General features: G+C 37.9%; 1 protein-coding gene across 6 annotated transcripts in view; it reads right to left on the bottom strand.

The window, feature by feature from the left end:
* The window catches only part of TDRD3 (tudor domain containing 3), a 191530-nt gene that overhangs the window by 44686 nt on the left and 127013 nt on the right, over positions 1-19831 (bottom strand). For all 6 annotated transcript variants that reach the window (XM_007960526.3, XM_037986648.2, XM_007960522.3 and 3 more), the window contains exons 9-10: positions 18414-18570; positions 17270-17395 (exon numbers count right to left, since the gene is read on the bottom strand). In XM_007960526.3, coding sequence (XP_007958717.2) covers positions 17270-17395; positions 18414-18570 — 283 coding nt within the window. The remainder of the gene's footprint in view (positions 1-17269; positions 17396-18413; positions 18571-19831) is intronic.

The raw sequence follows: 19831 nt of genomic DNA, 5'->3' as shown, positions 1-19831 counted from the left end.
TAGATTGTTTAAAACAACAGGAATAAACGTTTAAAGGTTACTGAGTGACAAAACAGGTCATCGATTAAAGATCAAAGCTCAAAGTGGTCAGGTCAGGCATGGTGGCTCACACCTGTAATCCACGCACTTTGGAAGGCTGAGGCAGGTGTATCATTTGAGGCCAGGAGTTTGAGACCACCCTGGGCAACATGGCAAAACCCTGTCTCTACTAAAAATACAAAAATTAACCAGGTGTGGTGGTGCATACCTGTAATCCCAGCTACCCAGGAAGCTGAGGCAAGAGAATCGCTTGAACCTGGGAGATGGAGGTTGCAGTGAGATGAGATTGTGCCACTGCTCTCCGGTCTGGGTGACAGAGCAAGACTCTATCTCAAAAAAAAAAAAAAAAAAAAAAAAAAAAAAGACTCAAAGTGGTCCAAAAAAAACCCATTCTCAACCGAACCAATGGAAGCTAGAAGCCAAAAGGCTATAAATACCTTTAAAATTACGGAATATTTTCTAAGGAAAAAATTAATCCAGTCAAACCATCCCTTAATTGTGACAAAGAATGAAGATTGTTCTAAGATACAACATTTCAAATATTAGCCAAGGCCATAAGAGAGATCTTTAAAAAAAGAAAAAAAAACACTTTCCCTCAAGAATATCTGCCTAATAAACATAATATAATGTCTTATTTTAACAAAAGCAGTCAATATTAAATTTTTCTTTAGAGAGAAGAAAAATGATCACTTTTAGTTTCTGCTGGCATTGTTTACTGTTCAGAAGTAAAGATTCCAGGAAGAACAGCAGTGACCAAAATCAGGACCCAAATGAGCACTTTCAGCAGAAGGCATGTATTGGCTTTTGTTCCAGACATTTTTAGAGAATAAAAGCAGCAGTTGCCTCCTGTTGATTATCTGCTATGTATTAGATAGCCCACACTAGCACTTTATATACATTATCAATAGTCCCCAAGATAGTTTTATGATATAGATGTTATGAGGCTTAACAGAGAGAAGTAAAGTAAGGTCCCTTGTATAGTACATTGAATAAATAAGTATTTGGGGAGAGGGCTCTTCAGATCTGCTGTTTAGGGATCAATTTTTTCTTATATTATTCCAGTGAGGGCCCCTAATATCTATGATAATCAGGAGGTAGGGAAAAAATTAAGTCATGATGAGAGTAACTAAGTATCCTGGACTACAGATGAAGGATGAATAATGATGTATACAGAATGAAAGTTCAACCAGGCTTGGCAGATGTGGCAGAACTTGATTTCAATTCTTCTAAAAGGAAAATATAAAAAATTTCCTAATGTACAATTTAGAATTAAGGGGTACTATGGGTCTATGGAACTATACTGGAGAACTATATTAATAGGAAAATATAAAATATTTTCACTTTGTTCCAGATCCAATCTACTTAAAGAATTTCTAATTTTTTATTATTGTTTTTACTAACAATTAACACTTTCATTTATGTACTCAAGCACTCTCATGCACCAACCTTCTTACAGCAAAAGTACTATCCTAGAAAAGAGAATGACAAATTCCTGAAGAGCTTATTATTTAACAAATAAACAAGCTTAGGAAACTGCTGATAGTAAAAAGGAAAAATCATTACACTTAGTACTTAAAATATTATTTTCAGTTACTGAACTGATGATGATGTACATTAGACTATAGAATAAAACTAGTATTTTTTTGTTAATAATGAACATATTTCATTTCCATTACTATGCTGAGATAACATAGTGAGAGTAAAATTTACAAAGAAAATTATTTTTAAAAAATAAGAATTCCTGGCCAGGCACAGTGGCTCACCCCTGTAATCCCAGCACTTTGGGAGGCCAAAGCAGGTGTATCACCTGAGGTCAGGAGTTCGAGACCAGCCTGGTCAACATGGTGAAACCCTGTCTCTAATAAAAATGAAAAAAGTAGCCAGGCTTGGTGGCCTGGCTCTGTAATCCCAACTACTCGTGAGGGTGAAGTGGGAGAATTGTTTGAACCTGGGAGGTGGAAGCTGCAGTGAGCCGGGATCGCACCACTGAACTCCGGCCTGGGCAACAGAGTGAGATCCTGTCTCAAAAGAAAAAAGGCCGGGCGTGGTGGCTCACACCTGTAATCCCAGCACTTTGGGAGGCGGAGGTGGGCGGATCACGAGGTCAGGAGATCGAGACCATCCTGGCTAAGAGAGTGAAACCCCGTCTCTACTAAAAATACAAAAAAATTAGCCGGGCGCGGTGGCGGGCACCTGTAGTCCCAGCTACTCGGGAGGCTGAGGCAAGAGAATGGCGTGAACCGGGGAGGCGGAGCTTGCAGTGAGCGGAGATTGAGCCACTGCACTCCAGCCTGCGCAACAGAGTGAGACTCCGTCTCAAAAAAAAGAATTTCCTTAATACAGTAAAATAAACTCACAGAGGTAGAAAGTGAAAATTGTGGGGGTTTTCTTTTTTTTTTTTTTTTTTTTTTTTGAGACAAAGTCTTGCTCTGTTGCCCAGGCTGGAGTGCAGTGGCATGATCTGGCTCACTGCAACCTCCGCCTCCCAGGTTCAAGTGATTCTCCTGCCTCAGCCTCCCGAGTACCTGGGATTACAGGCACCTGCCACGACGTCTGGATAAGTTTTGTATTTTTAGTAGAGACAGGGTTTCACCATGTTGGCCAGACTGGTCTCGAACTCTTGACCTCATTATCTACCTGCCTAGGCCTCCCAAAGTGCTGGGATTACAGGTGTGAGCCACTGTGCTCAGCCAAAATTTGTGTTTTTAAAAGAAGATAGTTTCCATATATATCCATTTCATTGAAAATGAAATACTTAAGAAGTCATTCTTGGATTTCCAATCATTCTTGGATTCATCATCCATTCCTGGATTTCCTTAAGCCCAATACCTTTTATCTTAGGTTAGTTAAATCATAAAGTCATATATAAAGTCAGTATTTTGAAACTGAGCTCATCTATTAAACACATAATAAACATACTCAATTATTAAATTGTGGGAGAGGCAATCTTCCTTCCTCCCTCCCTCCCTCCCTTCCTTCTTTCCTTCCTGCTTGCCTGCCTGCCTGCCTGCCTTCTCTCTCTCTCTCTCTCTCTCTCTCTTTCTTTCTTGAGATGGAGCCTCACTCTGTCACCCAGGCTGGAGTACAGTGGTACAATCTTGGCTTAGTGCAACCTCCGCCTCCCGGGTTCAAGCAATTCTCCTGCCTCAGCCTCCCAAGTAGCTGGGATTACAGGTGCAGACCACCACGCCTGGCTAATTTTTGTATTTTTAGTAGAGACTGGGTTTCACCATGTTGGCCAGGCTGGTCTCAAACTCCAGACCTCAGGTGATCCACCTGCCTCGGTCTCCCTAAGTGCTGTGATTACCGTGAGCCCTGTGCTCGGCCAGAAAAGCAATTTTAAATAAACTAAGGAATATATCCCAAATCAACTGAAAAGGCAGCTCCTTGTTTCCCTGGTCAGAATCTAATTGTTCTCCTCTACCCTTTTTAAGAAGACATCATAATTCTAAACTACATTAGATAGCAAGGGGCAGCACAGGTCAGGTCTGCAATCACTCTAATAAATATATTAATATATTTTTCTGTACAGACAGCAGAGTAAAATGCATCACATTTTTTTTTAATCCGCCTAAAGGAAAAGGTGAAAAAAAAAGCACAAGTAGAAACGGGTAACATTTAACATTAAATAGTAGAAAAAAGAAAAGATTAGTAAAAAAAAATGATAGAAAAATGTATTACAGGACCAGTGCTGTGGCTCATGCCTGTAATCCCAGCACTTTGGGATGCCAAGGTGGGTGGATCACTTGAGGTCAGGAGTTCAAGATTAGTCTGGCCAACATGGTGAAACCCCCTCTCTACTAAAAATACAAAAATTAGCTGAGCATAGTGGTGTACACCTGTAGACACGGCTACTCGGGAGGCTGAGGCAGGACAATTGCTTGAACCTGGGAGGTGGAAGCTGCAGTGAGCAGAGATGGTGCCACTGCACTCTAGCCTGGGAGACAGTGCCAGACTCTGCCTCAAAAATAAATAAATAAATAAATAAATAAATAAACAAACTAAAAGAGTAATTAAGAATTAACTTATTAATTGTCACAAGTAATTTAAGTCTGTATATAAGTATGTACTAAATTAATCAGGCATCTTAAAATATTAACACTTTTTTTGCAGAATATTCTCCAGCAGCAGTTGTACCTGCATTCTATAGTAGAAAATCAGGTAGAATTTGTTTCCCAAGGCTAATCCTCATTTTATTCTGATACACCTACCTGAAGAAATGCCTTAATATTTATTAAGATCCTACTATATGCCTGACTCTATGTTAAAGGTCTTTTGCCTACATCATTTCATGTAATCTTCACAACCATCCTAAAAGGGCAGTATTATCATCTTTATTTTGCAAGTGAAGAAACAAAGGAATGTGACTCGACTAAAGGCTTGTGGTAGAAAATGCTGAAGCCAGAATTAAACTGAAATCTAACTGAAGCTAAAACCCAGGATTTTTCCATTATACCAAGCTGCCAGAGGGGGAGGAAAAAAAACCCAGAATGTAACAAACAACATGTTAGCTTCAATTTTATCACCCATATCTGTTCATTTCTGGTGAGATGTAGAAATCACAAAGGCTCTTTCACAATCCCTGATGGGGCTGAAAAATACATTTGGACACTAGGACTGCCAGAATCCTGACCTAAAATTAATAATCTCTTTCCATTAATGCAGAAAAACCTAAACCTCTATTGAAAATTGGATTGGTATTTAGAGCTCACAAACTGGCACTTAGAAATAGCAAAAGAAAGACTACATAGCTTTTTATCATAGGGGTGCCACTTACTAATTCTGTAATCTTAGGCAAAATATTTAACTTTTCTGAGCCTCATCTTTAAGATGGGGGTAATAATAGAGCATACCTCGGAGGATTAACATATGTAAAGTACTTAGAACAGTATCTGGCTTTAATAAGCACCCAATAAATGTTAGCTGTCATTATTAGCATTAAAATTCAGCAAATAAACTTAATTGATGACACATCAGGAAAGACCAAAAATCAGAAAATAAGGTGCTTCCCTATTTATACATTCCCACTACCACCAACTCCCATTTTTAGCTAAGATCTTTAGCTTGCTTTAGTTTTCTTGTTTATTTGTTTTTATTTGATTCTTAATGAAAACAGGGCAGGAAGAATGCTTTAATAAAAACTTCTTTATTGTCATATTATGAAAGTCATATTACAGAGAAAATTTAGATACATCAGAAAATCAAAATCATACTCTAATACTGTTTTTCACTTCAAATATAGTATATCTATAAACGTTCTCCATATAAAAATTTTCTCTACATCCTTTAGTTTTTTCTATATTAAAAATGCTAAGAAATATTTAAAAAGAAAAAAATTACTCTTGATCCTATCACTAGAAAAATGTGTACAAGAAAGTTCCACCTTCTGCTTATCCAATCCCACTTCTAGATATAGTAATTATTCACAGTTTCGCAGGTTACTCTCTTTTATATAATTCATACACATTCTTTTTTTTTTTTTTTTTGAAACTGAGTTTCACTCTTGCTGCCCAGGCTGGAAGTGCAATGGTGCAATCTCTGCACATGGTAACCTACACCTCCCAGGTTCAAGTGATTCTCCTGCCTCAGACTCCTGAGTGGCTGGGATTACAGGCATGTGCCACCATGCCTGGCCACTTTTTTGTATTTTTTGTAGAGACAGGGTTTCTCCATGTTGGTCAGGCTGGTCTCCAACTCCTGACCTCAGGTGACCTGCCCGCCTCGGCCTCCCAAAGTGCTGGGATTATGGGCATAAGCCACCATGCCCAACCCATACACTTTCTTTTTTAACAAAAAAAGTAGACTCATGCTATATCTCATGGGCTACAATTCAGTTTTAAAATGAACAGTATCTCATGGGCATCTTTCCAGTTTAGTGACTACAGGTATCTCATTCATTTCAGTATTACATTTTTTAAGAAAAGTCTGCTTTAAATATTTTTTACATAGTTACTATGTTGAGAGTAGGGTGTGAGTCTTGCTCAGCATTGTTTTTTCCAGTGCTTAGCTACGATAGAATCAGGCAAATAAGTGGTACTCAGTAAATATTTGCTGAAAGAAAGACAGAATTACTGAAAACACTGAAATAAGCCTCCAAGTTCAAAATTGCTACCTGTTTAACACCATTACCTGGGCTTAGCTAAGGCTGCAAGATTGAAATAGAAAATGCACTCCTTTACTTTTCCTCCCTTAAGAGAACTATGCATCAAAGCACATTAGGGTAGATTTAGATTGAGTTCAAATGATCACAGAAAAAGACTCCACAACACACAAAAAGTAAGCTTATAAAAGCTATCTCTGATTTTCACTAGAGAACACTGAGTTTGAGGCCAAATAAACTGCTTCTCTAGTTTTGCAGTAATGCACCTTTGACAAAGTCACAAAGAACCTCAGTTTCCTCATTTGTAAAATGTGAGTAATGATTCTTATCACAGGATTATGGCAATGATTCATTTTGAGAATATAAAACTGCTTTCTCCTGGGTCCAAACAAAGTGTTTGGAATTAGACTGACTACTGGAATTAAATTCCAGTCCTACCACTGAGCAGCTGTGTGACCCTTGTAAAACTGGGATGATGCTACTTACCTCTTTCTTTCACTGATACTCATCATAGTTACTAAGCATTGACTGCTGGTGGCGTTGTCAATGCTCTCCTAGTCACTCTATATGAAAGCAGTAGGTAAGACACATTGCCCTCTATCCTGTGAAGCTTAGTTATAATGGGCAGAGGTAGACAACAAATAGGTACAAAGAACAAATAATGTAGCTTAAAGCTGTAATAAAATCTATGAAAGAAATCGACTTATGAAAAAACGAGGAGTGGGGAGTACAGCAATGTAGAGGGAAAACGTCTCTGAAGAAATGGTGTTTACATGAGCCCTAATGAGAGGAAATGCAAGGAAAGTAGGGAAGAGTCGTCCAAGAGGAGAGAACAACACATACAAAGATCCTGGGCTAGAAACCTGCTTAAATTCTAAGTAAAGCCATAATCAACATTAATTATTAATTTCAAAGGAAAAATTATTGTATATTCCAATATCATAAAGTTGATGTCCATTATGCTAAATAAAAACATCAGATCTCAGAAAAAATGATCACAAGAATTAACATTAGTTTTAATTTGGCATGGTATTTTTCTTTCAATTATAATTTGTATAATTATTCAAATATATACAGTTGTTTTCCTGTTCTCATTAAAATCTTTATAGATACGACACATATTAAACTGAAGACTAAGCTCAAAATAAACATACTTAAGATGCCCAATGTTCAAAGAACTAACTTTTTGGTGTTTCAAAGCCCTTTTTCTTTTTTTTTTTTTTTTTTTTTTTGAGACGGAGTCTTGCTCTGTCGCCCAGGCTGGACTGCAGTGGCCGGATCTCAGCTCACTGCAAGCTCCGCCTCCCGGATTTACGCCATTCTCCTGCCTCAGCCTCCCGAGTAGCTGGGACTACAGGCGCCCGCCACCTCGCCCGGCTAGTTTTTTGTATTTTTAGTAGAGACGGGGTTTCACCGTGTTAGCCAGGATGGTCTCGATCTCCTGACCTCGTGATCCGCCCGTCTCGGCCTCCCAAAGTGCTGGGATTACAGGCTTGAGCCACCGCGCCCGGCCAGCCCTTTTTCAAAGAAAAAAAAAAAAACAGAGAAAAGCCAATTTTTAAAAAGTTAGTATAAAGCATAAGACTACTGCTGTTATAAATGAACAAATAATGAGAATTCTGAGAAGAAGTGCCACACACATCAACAACACAACTGCAAAGATTGCCCGGTTTAGTTCCATCTAAAAGCCCAAGCTAGCCCCTACAAATACAAAAAAGAAAAAAATGTCCAGTTTAGTAAAATTTCTCACATAATTAAAAAACCAAATAAGCTTACCTCAGAGTACAGTTATAACATCCCTATTTCACAGATAAGGAAGCTGAAGAGGCTTGACAAGGTTATACAACTAGCACAGGGTAGAGCTGGGATTAACTGAGTAGATTCCAGACCCCAGTATTAACCTCCCTCTTAAACCTCAACGAAGTTACCATTATACTACTAGCATTAAATCATTAATAACCATGAGTTATTTTCAGTATTTCATCATGAAACTCAGGTTAGGATTACTATAAAAACATTTTTCTGCCAGGGTTAAAGAAAGTACTAATGGACAAATTGGTCCATTAAATGAAAATACATGAATCTGAGTAATTTAGCTACTTGGGTAAAGTCAGATGTGGCTCTCTTGTTGATAAACAGGTATTTATATACGAGGCACTAGACTTGTGGGTCAAAAACCATTTAGAAATAACAACCTCATGTTATTTTGCTTTAATTCAAATATTAATATACAAGCTTATTTCCTTATCTGTCAAATGGAAATAATATATACTTTGCATTTGCAGATGATAAAATGAATTAATAGTATGCAAAACACCTAGCATAGTCCCTGGCACATAGCAGATGCTCAATAAATGACACTTATTATTTTATCTTATGGTTAATAAATGTGTAAGTGAACGGACAATTAAATGAGGAGGAAGAAAATAACAGCAAAAATGAAAAAGAGTCTCCTGTGTTCTAGTATTCTAAGAAAAGCTATATCCATCTTCTACAGATCCAAGTACCAAAAAAGTAATATTATCATATGCAAAGAAATTAAATTAATTTAAAACAATGTAGATTTAATATGAAAACCCTACAACCAAGGAAACTTTGTCAGTTTACTAATGCTCAATTAGATAAAACATCTAATATTTCAAAAATTCAGAGTATATTAGGATCATTCAAATTTAGAAATGCCCCTAATAATATTCTAATAAAACTGCGGGCTAAAAGGAACCTACACAGTCTTTTTTTATGGTATTTTACAGAGACTAGTTCTGAAAAATTAGGTCCTTTGGGTTTGGCTCTTAGTAAAGTCTAGAGATGTTTGTAGCTTAGTGCTGGATACATTATTAGTCTAAGAAAACATCCATGTATATAATGCACTAAGCATAATTTAAGGTTCATAAAAGATGAAGCCTAGAACTCACACATACCTAGGCAATTAAATATGACACTGAAATTATTAACTACCTTTTTACATGTATTTACAAAGTTAAAATACTATAATGACTTAAAAAGCAACACACCAATGGCAGGACAAGGTTTTTTCACTCACCAGTGTTTTTTTCTAAATAACAATTCTAGGTGAGGCCAATTTTTAGGGATTTTTCCCCAATAGTACAATTACATAACAAACCGTTACTCAAACTTAGTGGCATAAAAGAACATTCACTTTATTATGCTCACAGATCCTGTGGGCCAGGAATTCAGAAAAGGCACAGTGGGGACAGTGTGTCCCTCTTGGATGTGGAGCCTCCAGTGTTAAGATGCACAGCTTGAGAGGAGCTCAACAGCCAGCACCAGAATTACCTAAAGATTCACGTACCACACAGGTCCAGGGCCAGGGCTGGGAGCATTTAAAGACTAGGACTGAGGACTGAAGACAGACTCTCCATGAAGCTTGGGTGCCTCACTGCATGGCTGTCTCAGAAGAGGCAGCAGTGTAGTATATTTTCACTTCCCACCTGGTACTGTGCCTACCATCTTAAACTACCTGCCTGGCCTTGTTACTCTGACAAAAAGTGTCATGCTGTCAGAATGCAGGTAAATCCAGAGTCTGCAATGTCCTAACAACATAAACCAGAAAATTTCAAACGTACTGTAGTGAAAGACCAGGGTTTTTGTTTTAGCTGCTGGTTCTGGTTTTAATTTCCAATCTGCCGCTGACTCTTACTTTTGTAAAATGCAGTAACAAATGTTTAGGTAGCATCAAATTGCTAAAGGGGTTTCTTTCCTTTTTTTTTTTTTTGAGACGGAGTCTCGCTCTGCCACCCGGGCTGGAGTGCAGTGGCCGGATCTCAGCTCACTGCAAGCTCCGCCTCCCGGGTTTATGCCATTCTCCTGCCTCAGCCTCCCGAGTAGTTGGGACTACAGGCGCCCGCCACCTCGCCCGGCTAGTTTTTTGTATTTTTTTCAGTAGAGACGGGGTTTCACCGTATTAGCCAGGATGGTCTCGATCTCCTGACCTCGTGATCCGCCCGTCTCGGCCTCCCAAAGTGCTGGTATTAAACGCTTTCAATTTCAGCACTTAATCTGTACTTCTTTGTTGACTAGATACTAAGTGGCTCTGGCACAGACTATTAACTATTAAAGGTAACAAGTTGTCCACAAATAGAATTGGAAATAATTAATTCAAGTTAAGCTTAACATACTATCTAAAAATTTGGGGTACATTTGTACTTCAAAAAGAATGGAATGGTAAAAAGGAATCAGCTTACAGGAAGAAAAAGTCAAGGGCTGGGAAGCCCATAGAGATGGCTAGGAATGGAAAGAAAGTGATAGGCTGTGGGTAGATAGCTATACATTTCTTCTGCTTTCGGCTGTGCTGGCAGTTGATGACTTTACTCACATAGCAACCATTTATCCTTGGTTTCCAAACAGGCACTCTACCATAGATTTTCATCAATATGCAGTAATGCTGTTTGATGCAATAAGATATAAATATACATTATAGTCAATACATAGATGATTCTTGAGGAAATCCCTAACAATAACAGCTAACCTAATATATACATATTTTCTCTATTATCATTATATTACATTCCCTTTGTGAGGTCCCTGTTCTTCAGTCTTCAAAGTTCAAGCAGTAAATCTACAAGGCAAACTATCCAAAGTGACCTGAAACTTGAATTAAAAAAAAAAAAAAGCAAAAACAAAGCCAAAAAGACACCTTCCGTGAACTATCCAAGACCTGCAACTTGATGTGAAGTACACATCAACCATTAATGTTACCCTTATATCTGCTAATATCTAAACAGATTATTTACATCTATATCCTGTTAACCAATATAAATACTAATTTTCACAAAATCCACAGAAAATAAGAGTAATGGAACACCATAAAAACAATATATATAGTATAGTCTGAATTTTATCCTGCCAATGAGACGAGTCAATGGAGCATTTTAAGCCAGCAGGTAGTGTGATCAAATTTGTGCTTTGAAAGGTCACTGATCACAATATGGAGAATGGGATGATAAGGTTCTGCAAAAAACAGTGAAAGTCTGATGAAAGCCTTGATGAAGGCCTGAAGTAGGGCAATGAAGGTGGAGATGATACATGATGAGTGGAGGATGCTGTTGCATCTGCTGCTGTTGCTGATGCCAAGCACTATGCTTAACACTTCATATACATTATCTAATTTGATCTTCCCAATGATCCTGTAGCCCTACAATAGGTGCTGTCACTACTTCTCCATTTCCTGATGAGAAAATTAAGGTTAATAGTTCTATATCTCACCCAAAGACATACAACTAGTATTCAAGAGCTGTATGTTTAGTGGTGGAATTAGTTGTATGTATCTGCTCCAGTACCCTGTCCTTTTCATTTGGTAACAGAAAACAATGTAATCCAACCTCACTTTATTCAGAGTATTAATAAAAATGTCAACCAGAATTATGTTTTATTCCAAGTTAAAGATATAACAAAAAGTCAATGCTGAGAAAAATTTCTAAGAAAAGTAAATGTGATAATCAATTATTTCTAATGAAACCTTTAAAAATCAGAATATATATATATTTTCCAACCAGCCTAACAAATTACTGTCCAGAATCTGATATGATATAACAAGTCCATCCAAGCCAAGGCTTACTCCACTAAATTCTGACTTCTAGGGGTACTAAAACTAAACAAAATACTCAGACAGCTTATGCTGATATAAAACATAGAAGCAAGAAAGATTTGTTTATGCAACTGTATTAGAAAAACAAACCTTTTAAACCTTAAATATATGCAAACCACTGAATCACAATTACTTCTTGGTAATGTCAATTTGAGTCTATAACAGACTCAAATAATGATGCTGCTAATATGAACATAAATAAGATCTTAACCCTCTTCATTAGCTGTCTATAACGCATGTAACCATTAAACATTAAGATGTTATCCTGAAACACTGTCTAGTTTATTTTAGAAAAATATCCAACATTTTCTCCCATCAATGAAGAATTAATTTTAGAACAAGAGATTTACAGAAAATAACCAAATTTTCCATCAAAGTGGAGATTCAACTTAATAAAAGTAAAAATTTACTCTGGGCTTTAACTCCAATTAAAAATACATGCTATCTTAAAATGAGCTCAAAAACAATTCAGTAGCTTGCCTCAACTGTTTGTTTGTTTGTTCTACAATATATCCCAGCTCACCTAAGAATACTGGCACTTAGTAGTGTGAGAAGGTCAACAAGAGAAAGTAACACAACGATCCCCGCTAAAGATACCTGAGGGCAACCAACACACAGCTTTCCCATCAATCCTGTTATCTTCATCATACCTATGAAGACACAGCCAGGAGAATATAAGAAAGAGCTACAAGCACTATAATCTTCCATATATGTATATGCGTGTGTGTGTGTGTGTGTATCACTTTATTGTCTAGCTATTGGTACTTATGTGTGTTATCATGAATCTCTTCTGTGTGATGCCAACATCATCAAAGAGAGTTTAGGGTCAGAAAAGCTGCTAGTAATGGTACAATCAGGTCCCGGTAAGGTAAACCTTTAAAATAATCAAATAGCAAACCAAACAGTGTTTTCAAGTATGCCTGATTATTTACTAGCCATTCAAAACAACTGGTAGGTCTTATTTTGGCAATAAAACTTTGAAATAAAAGACTAAATATTATTACAGGTTACAAATATACCAGATCAAATCTGATTACTGTTTTCAAAATAACTTCTGCTAAGCACTTACACTTTGTTCAGTATTGCTTTGTTTTACATTAAGTAAATGATGAAATCCTTTGAAAGTAAGCATTCCTATACTCCTTTAGTTTATGATTTTCTTCTGTCTCACACACTAGAGCATCTTTGGGAGAAGAGCTACAAAATCAGTCTACTTCCCTGAGTTTTCTGAATGAAGTATTTTAAATACTAAATAAAATACAGCATTTATTGAATGAATAATTCCCCACAACACATACAACTATTGCCTGTTTTCAATCTCAATCCCATCTTACCCTATTTTCCATTTTGCAGACAAGAAATTTTTTCTTAAAGCACCAAAATAAACCTCATGGCTCTTATGCCAAAAACCCTGTAATGCCTTTTTATCACATTTGGACAGAATTAAAACTCCTTAGGACAAAATCCTTGTAATCTGGCTCTAGCCTACCAATTCCAATTCTCTCCTCACAGCACTGCCTCTACCATATGTTCCCAGGCTCAGGAAACTGGTGCTCTGATGCCTCCACACCTGTATACCTAGTGCTCCCTCTACTTGGACTGCCCCAACACTTCTCCTCAGTCTTGGCTAGATGCCATCTCCCCTAAGAAGCCTTCTGCTCATTTCCTGAATCAGTCAGTGTAACCTCCCCACATAGTACATCTAGGAGAGATTAAAAATTTTGCTTCCTGGATGTAGTGTGATGGGTCCCGAACAAGGTTACTAAACCTTGAAGGCAAGACTGTGAGTCAAGGTCATGGTGCTCATCCAAGGAGCAGGTGTCCCTGAGAACCCAAACATAAATTTTCCAAACCTTTATGATGTGTTTTCCCTTTAAAACTGAATGCTGTTAACAGCAACTAGGTCACATCTTGAATGCTTTGCTGCTTAGAAATTTCTTCTGCCAGATATCCTAAATCAACTCTCTCAAGTTTAAAGTTCCACAAATCACTAGGGCAGGGGCAAAATGTTGCCGGTCTCTTTGCTAAAACATAACAAGGGTCACCTTTGCTCCAGTTCCCAACAAATTCCTCATCTCCATCTGAGATCACCTCAGCCTGGATTTCATTGTCCCTATCGTTATCAGCATTTTGTTCAAAGCCATTCAACAAATCTCTAGGGAGTTCCAAACTTTCCCCCATTTTCCTGTCTTCTTCTAAGCCCTCCAAACCATTCCAATCTCTGCCTGTTACCCAGTTCCAAAGTCACTTCCACATTTTTGGGTTATCTTTTCTGCAGTGCCCTACTCTACTGATACCTACTTACTATATTAGTTCATTTCCATGCTGCTGATAAAGACATACCTGAGACTGGGTAATTTATACAGGAAAAAGGGTTTATTGGACTTCAGTTCCATGTGACTGGGGAAGCCCACAATCATGGCAGAAGGCAAGGAGAAGCAAGTCACATCTTATGTGGATGGCAGCAGGCAAAGAGAGAGCTTGTTCAGGGAAATTCCACTTTATAAAGCCATCAGATCTCATGAGACTTACACTATCACAAGAACATCTTCGGAAAGACCTGCCCTCATGATTCAATAACCTCCCACTGGGTCCCTCCCACAACATGTAGGAATTCAAGATGAGATTTGGGTGGGGACACAGCCAAACCATATCAACTTCTATAGTGTCTCCTAAATCATGAGGTTACGGGAAAATATGGCATAAAAGTCTGGAAAATTTGCAGACTGACAATGTGATAGAAAAGAAAATCCCATTTTCTGATAAATCCACGTCAGCTGCAGAAATACGCATAAGTAACAAGGAGCTGAACGTTAATCCCTAAGATAATGGGGAAAATGTCTTCCATGTCAGAGGTCTTCATGGAGCCCCTCCCATCACAAGCCAGGAGGCTTCGGAGGAAAAAATGGTTTCATGGGCTGGGCCCAGGGTCCCCATGATGTGTGTAGCCTAGGGACTTGGTGCCCTGCATCCCAGCCACTCTAGCCATTGCTGAAACAGACCAACGTAGAGCTTGGGCTGTGGCTGCAGATGGTGCATGCCTCAAGTCTTGGCAGCTTCCACATGATGTTGAGCCTATGAGTGCACAGAAGTTAAGAATTGGGGATTGGGAACCTCCAACCAGATTTCAGAGGATATATGAAAATGCCTGAATGCCCAGGCAGAAGTTTGCTGCAGGGGCAGGCCCCTCATAGAGAACCTCTGCTAGGGCAGTGCAGAAGGGAAATGTGGAATCAGAGTTCCCACACAGAGTTCACTACTGGGGCACCCCCTAGTGGAGTTGTAAGAAGAAGGCTACCATCTTCCAGACCCTAGAATGGTAGATCCACCAAAAGCTTGCACCATTCACCTGGAAAAGCCACAGACACTCCTCGCCAGCCTGTTAAAACAGCTGGGAGGGAGGCCGTACCCTGCAGAGTCACAGAGGTGGAGCTGCCCAAGACCATGGGAGCTCTCCTCTTTCATCAGTGTAACCTAGATGTGAGACATGGAGTCAAAGGAGATCATTTTGAAGCTTTTAAGATTTGACTAACAGCTGGATTTCAGACTTGCATGGGGCCTGTAGCCCCTTTGTTTTGGCCAATTTCTCCCATTTGGAATGGCTGTATTTACCCAATGCCTGTACCCCCCATTGTATCTAGGAAGTAACTAACTTGCTTTTGATTTTTCAGGCTCTTAGGCAGAAGAGATTTGCCTTGTCTCAGATGAGACTGGACTGCGGACTTTTAAGTTAATGCTGAAATGAGTTAAGACTTTGGGTGACTGTTGCGAAGGCATGATTGGTTTTGAAATGTGAGGACATGATATTTGGGAGGGGCCAGGAGTGGAATGATATGTTTTGGTTGTGTCCCCACCCAAATCTCATCTTGAATTCCAACAAGTTGTGGGAGGGACCCAGTGGGAGGCAATTAAATCATGGAGGTAGGTCTTTCCTGTGCTGTTTTCGTGATAGTGAATAAGTCTCATGAGATCTGATGGCTTTATAAAGTAGAGTTTCTCTGAACAAGCTCTCTCTTTGCCTGCTGCCATCTATGTAAGATGTGACTTGCTCCTCCTTGCCTTCCACAATGATTGTGAGGTTTCCCCAGCCACGTAGAATTGTAAATCCAATACACCCTTTTTCCTATATAAATTACCCAGTCTTGGTTACGTCTTTATCAGCAGCTTGAAAACAAACTAATACAGGAGTCAAAAGCAAATGTAAGGGGACAGGAGGATGAAAGGAAATCAAAAGAGTTCTCAGTGGGACAATATGAAGAGAGGTTGGGACAAAAATACTCATTAAGTCAGAGTCAGGAAAAAGAAAGATCTGAAGCAGCAGCAGAGACTCTGTTGCTGGCTTTGCAGAAGCAAACAATATGTAAACTGCCTATGGGGTGGCCCATGTGGCAACAATCTGAAGGCAGCTTTTGGGAGACAAAGCAGTCTCCAGGCAACACCAAGCAAAAAACAGGACCTCAGTCCTGCATCCACAAGGAAATGAAATTCTGTAAGAACTGGTGAGCCTGTAAGAGGACCTCAAGTCTCTGATAAGATCACCGCTCCAACCAAAATCTTAACATCAGCATCTGAGACTTTAAACAGAGGCCCCAGTGAAGCTGTGCCTAGACTCCTGACACAAAGAAACTATAAGGTAATAAAGTTGCATTGTTTTAAGCCACTAACTTTGTGGTAATTTGTTACACAGCAACAGAAAACTAATACATCATGCTTACAAATCTTGCCCACATCAAACTTTGTTTTCTCAAATGCTACACTGCCTTTTCTATATAATCTAGCAAACATACTTCAATTTTTATGAAACCTGAACATTTCATATTTGTTACAAAAGCATTTTATCTATGAGCTTATTTGGCTAGATTCAAAATATATCTGAATGAGAAACTGAATTTAAAAGCATATTTCCTTAACTTTTTGGATCGTATTTTGAAAACTTATCATTTTAGAAAATATTTACTATATTATGTGCTTAGAAAAAGGCTGCATATTACTATACTTAGTTCTCTTTTCAATATGTCAATCACTAAAGTATATAAAAAAATATATCACATTGTGAAAGCATTTTCACTCACTGTGTGAACGTTTTCAAACTATGTAATATGGGGTGAAAGAAGAGATATACCAATTTCACAATCAAAATGTTATATAAGATTATATAATACATTTTCCAAAACAACAATCTGTTTACATAGTTATATCTGTCATCTAGATACGAGCAAATTAGGGAAAAATAGTTTGGTGAGATTACTAATCCCAGTTAGGGGGCAAAATAAGTTGCCATTATGTTTTCAGAATATAACAACATTTTCTTCTGTGCTTTTGTCAAACAGGAATTTGTAATTAAGTAAATTTATAAATAAACAATCAGGATATATGTTCATATTATAGTTGCTTTATTATACAGTTCCAAATAAAGTTTGGTCTCTTATAAAGAATACACTAAAAAAAAACAAAAAAACAAAAAAAAACAAAACAAAAAAAAACAGAAAAAAAGAAAAAGAATCGACTTTAAATTAGCTTACCTTCCACATTCAAAGTTCCCATTTTAGATTCCAAGAAATCAAATAATGTGCTTGGTGCTGATGGCCTTGCATTTCCCAGGTCCTCTTCATCTTCAGATCTTATTCGTCCCCTGCCTTTTCCTCTACCTTTAGATGTAAAAGCAAGAAATATGTACTATATATGCAAAAACAAAAAGAGAATATATACTAACATATAACCAAAAATTTTAAGTAGGGATTTTAATTTCTTTCCATATTTTTTGTATAGTCTACATCTTTTCAGTAATTTTTTAAAGTTTTTTAAGTAATTATATTAAGTAGCACATTTAATCCTCTAAATAGTCTGAATTTGTTTATATAAACTATCTTCTAAGAAAAAATTATAATTTATTTTTCAACCACAGACATTTTAAAAATAATATAGGACTGGGACTTGAAAAACCACATCATAAACTTGAACATGCAATGATTAAAGAATAATACCAAGGCCGGGCGCGGTGGCTCACGCCTATAATCCCAGCACTTTGGGAGGCTGAGATAGGCCGATCACGAGGTCAGGAGATGGAGACCATCCTGGCGAACACGGTGAAACCCCATCTCTACTAAAAATACAAAAAAATTAGCCAGGTGTGGTGGCAGGCGCCTGTAGTCCCAGCTACTCGGGAGGCTGAGGCAGGAGAATGGCGTGAACCCGGGAGGCAGAGCTTGCAGTGAGCCAAGATCACGCCACTACACTCCAGCCTGGGTGACAGAGCGAGACTCCATCTCAAATAATAATAATAATAATAATAATAATAATATCACCAAGTAAATGTAATTTTTGTTAATTTTTAAAAGCTTAGTCATTTACTCAGGTGGCAGAGTTCTAGAAATAATAGAACCAGTCACATATTTTCTCTGTTATTCATAACAACCTTGTTAAACAAGTCATTGTTAGACCCACTTTGTTTTTGTTTTGTTGTTGTTGTTAGACCCATTTTGTACAAAGATGAAGACAACGAGACTGAGACTACAAATGTCTCTGTGGTTCCCAAACTAGTGTTCCTTCCACTTACCATAACGTTAAAAAAAATTACAGCCCTCACAACTAACAGCCTCTGTCAATAACAAATATTCATCTAAAAAGCAAACAATACTATCTGGCACACTGTTTAATAAATTATACCTCTCAGAGGAGGACCCATAACAGGTTTCTGTTTATTGCTTGTAAGAAGTACGTTCAATGCTGCTTCTAAGTTGTTGCCATTATCCATAAGAGCTTGCCTGGATGCTTCCTTACTGAAGCCCATTTCTGTTATGTGCTTCAGAGCTTTCTCATCAACCTGGAAGGAATAAAGAGAAAAGCTGGTTGGTAGCCCACACATAAGGCAATGCATAAACTTTTAACTATTTACAGTTTTAACTAAAAATTACATCTCATACTTATGTAAAAATGTCATTCTAATACAACAGTCTCTTGCTGATTTTTTAAAAGAGGCAAGGAAGAATCTGTATGATATGTGGGCTTGTGCCTTGAGTATTCTCTGACCTCACAAGTAACACTGCAAAAGCAACGCACAAAAAAGAAATTTTATGGTATGTTAAGAGTATGGCCTTTGAAAATAATATAGACAGTGAGGAGAAAACTACCTAACGAAACTTTTCCATGGTAAAAAATGGAAATTTTTTGATACTTCTCCATACTAGAAGGGAAATGTAATTCATACAGCACCTCTCCAAAAATGTAAAGTATTGAAGTTAACAAAATGATACCCCCTAGTAGCTTTTTTTAAAAACTATTACTTGAGTATTCTATATTCATTAGCAATGCTATCTATGATGCCTTTGACAGCTATACCCCAACAGGAAAGTCTACTTTACAAATGCCAGAATCCAAATCTCTTTTAAAAATCTAGACCTGAATAGAATTCAAGAACCACTTAAGGAGTATAAACATATCCTACAAAGAAATTTCTTGAGCTAACCCCAGCTGAGAAAAACATAACTTTATACATCTAATAGTTAATAAGTTCATACACTGTTTTCCTGATTTCTGTAGTTCTTTGTCAATGATTTCTCTCAGACCTTTGAGCATATATAAGACAGTTCATTTAAAGTCTTTGTCTAGTTAAGTCCAATGCATGAGCTATTTGAGGTACGGTTTCTATGGATTTCTCTTTTTCTTGTGAATGGGCTAAACTTTCCAGCTTCTTTGTAGGCTTTGTAATTTTTTGTTGGGAACTGGACATTTTGAATCCTGTAATTAGGTAACTGAAAGTCAGATTGTGCCTCCTCCCCAAGGATCACTACTGTTACTTGATGAAGGTTACAGTCATCAGTTTGCTTAGTGACTTTTCTGAACTTTTTTCACAAGAAATATATTCCTTCTGATGTGTGTCCACTGAAGTCTCTGTTCCATCATCTGCATTGTCAGCCAGTGACCAGCCTCTTTCTTCATCATTTACTTACCCTGGATGCTACAAGTGTTTGACTAGGATCCAGAGTTCTAAAATGGTTGCTTTGGACAGTGTTTGCCAGCTCAACAGCTGCTTCAGTAGAGAACAGAGGACTTCAGTAGAGGGGCAAATTCCTTGAACTTTCTAC

The sequence above is a fragment of the Chlorocebus sabaeus genome, chromosome 3 (assembly GCF_047675955.1).
Source record: "Chlorocebus sabaeus isolate Y175 chromosome 3, mChlSab1.0.hap1, whole genome shotgun sequence".
Lineage (NCBI taxonomy): Eukaryota > Metazoa > Chordata > Mammalia > Primates > Cercopithecidae > Chlorocebus > Chlorocebus sabaeus.
This window is presented reverse-complemented; position numbering and strand designations above follow the sequence as displayed.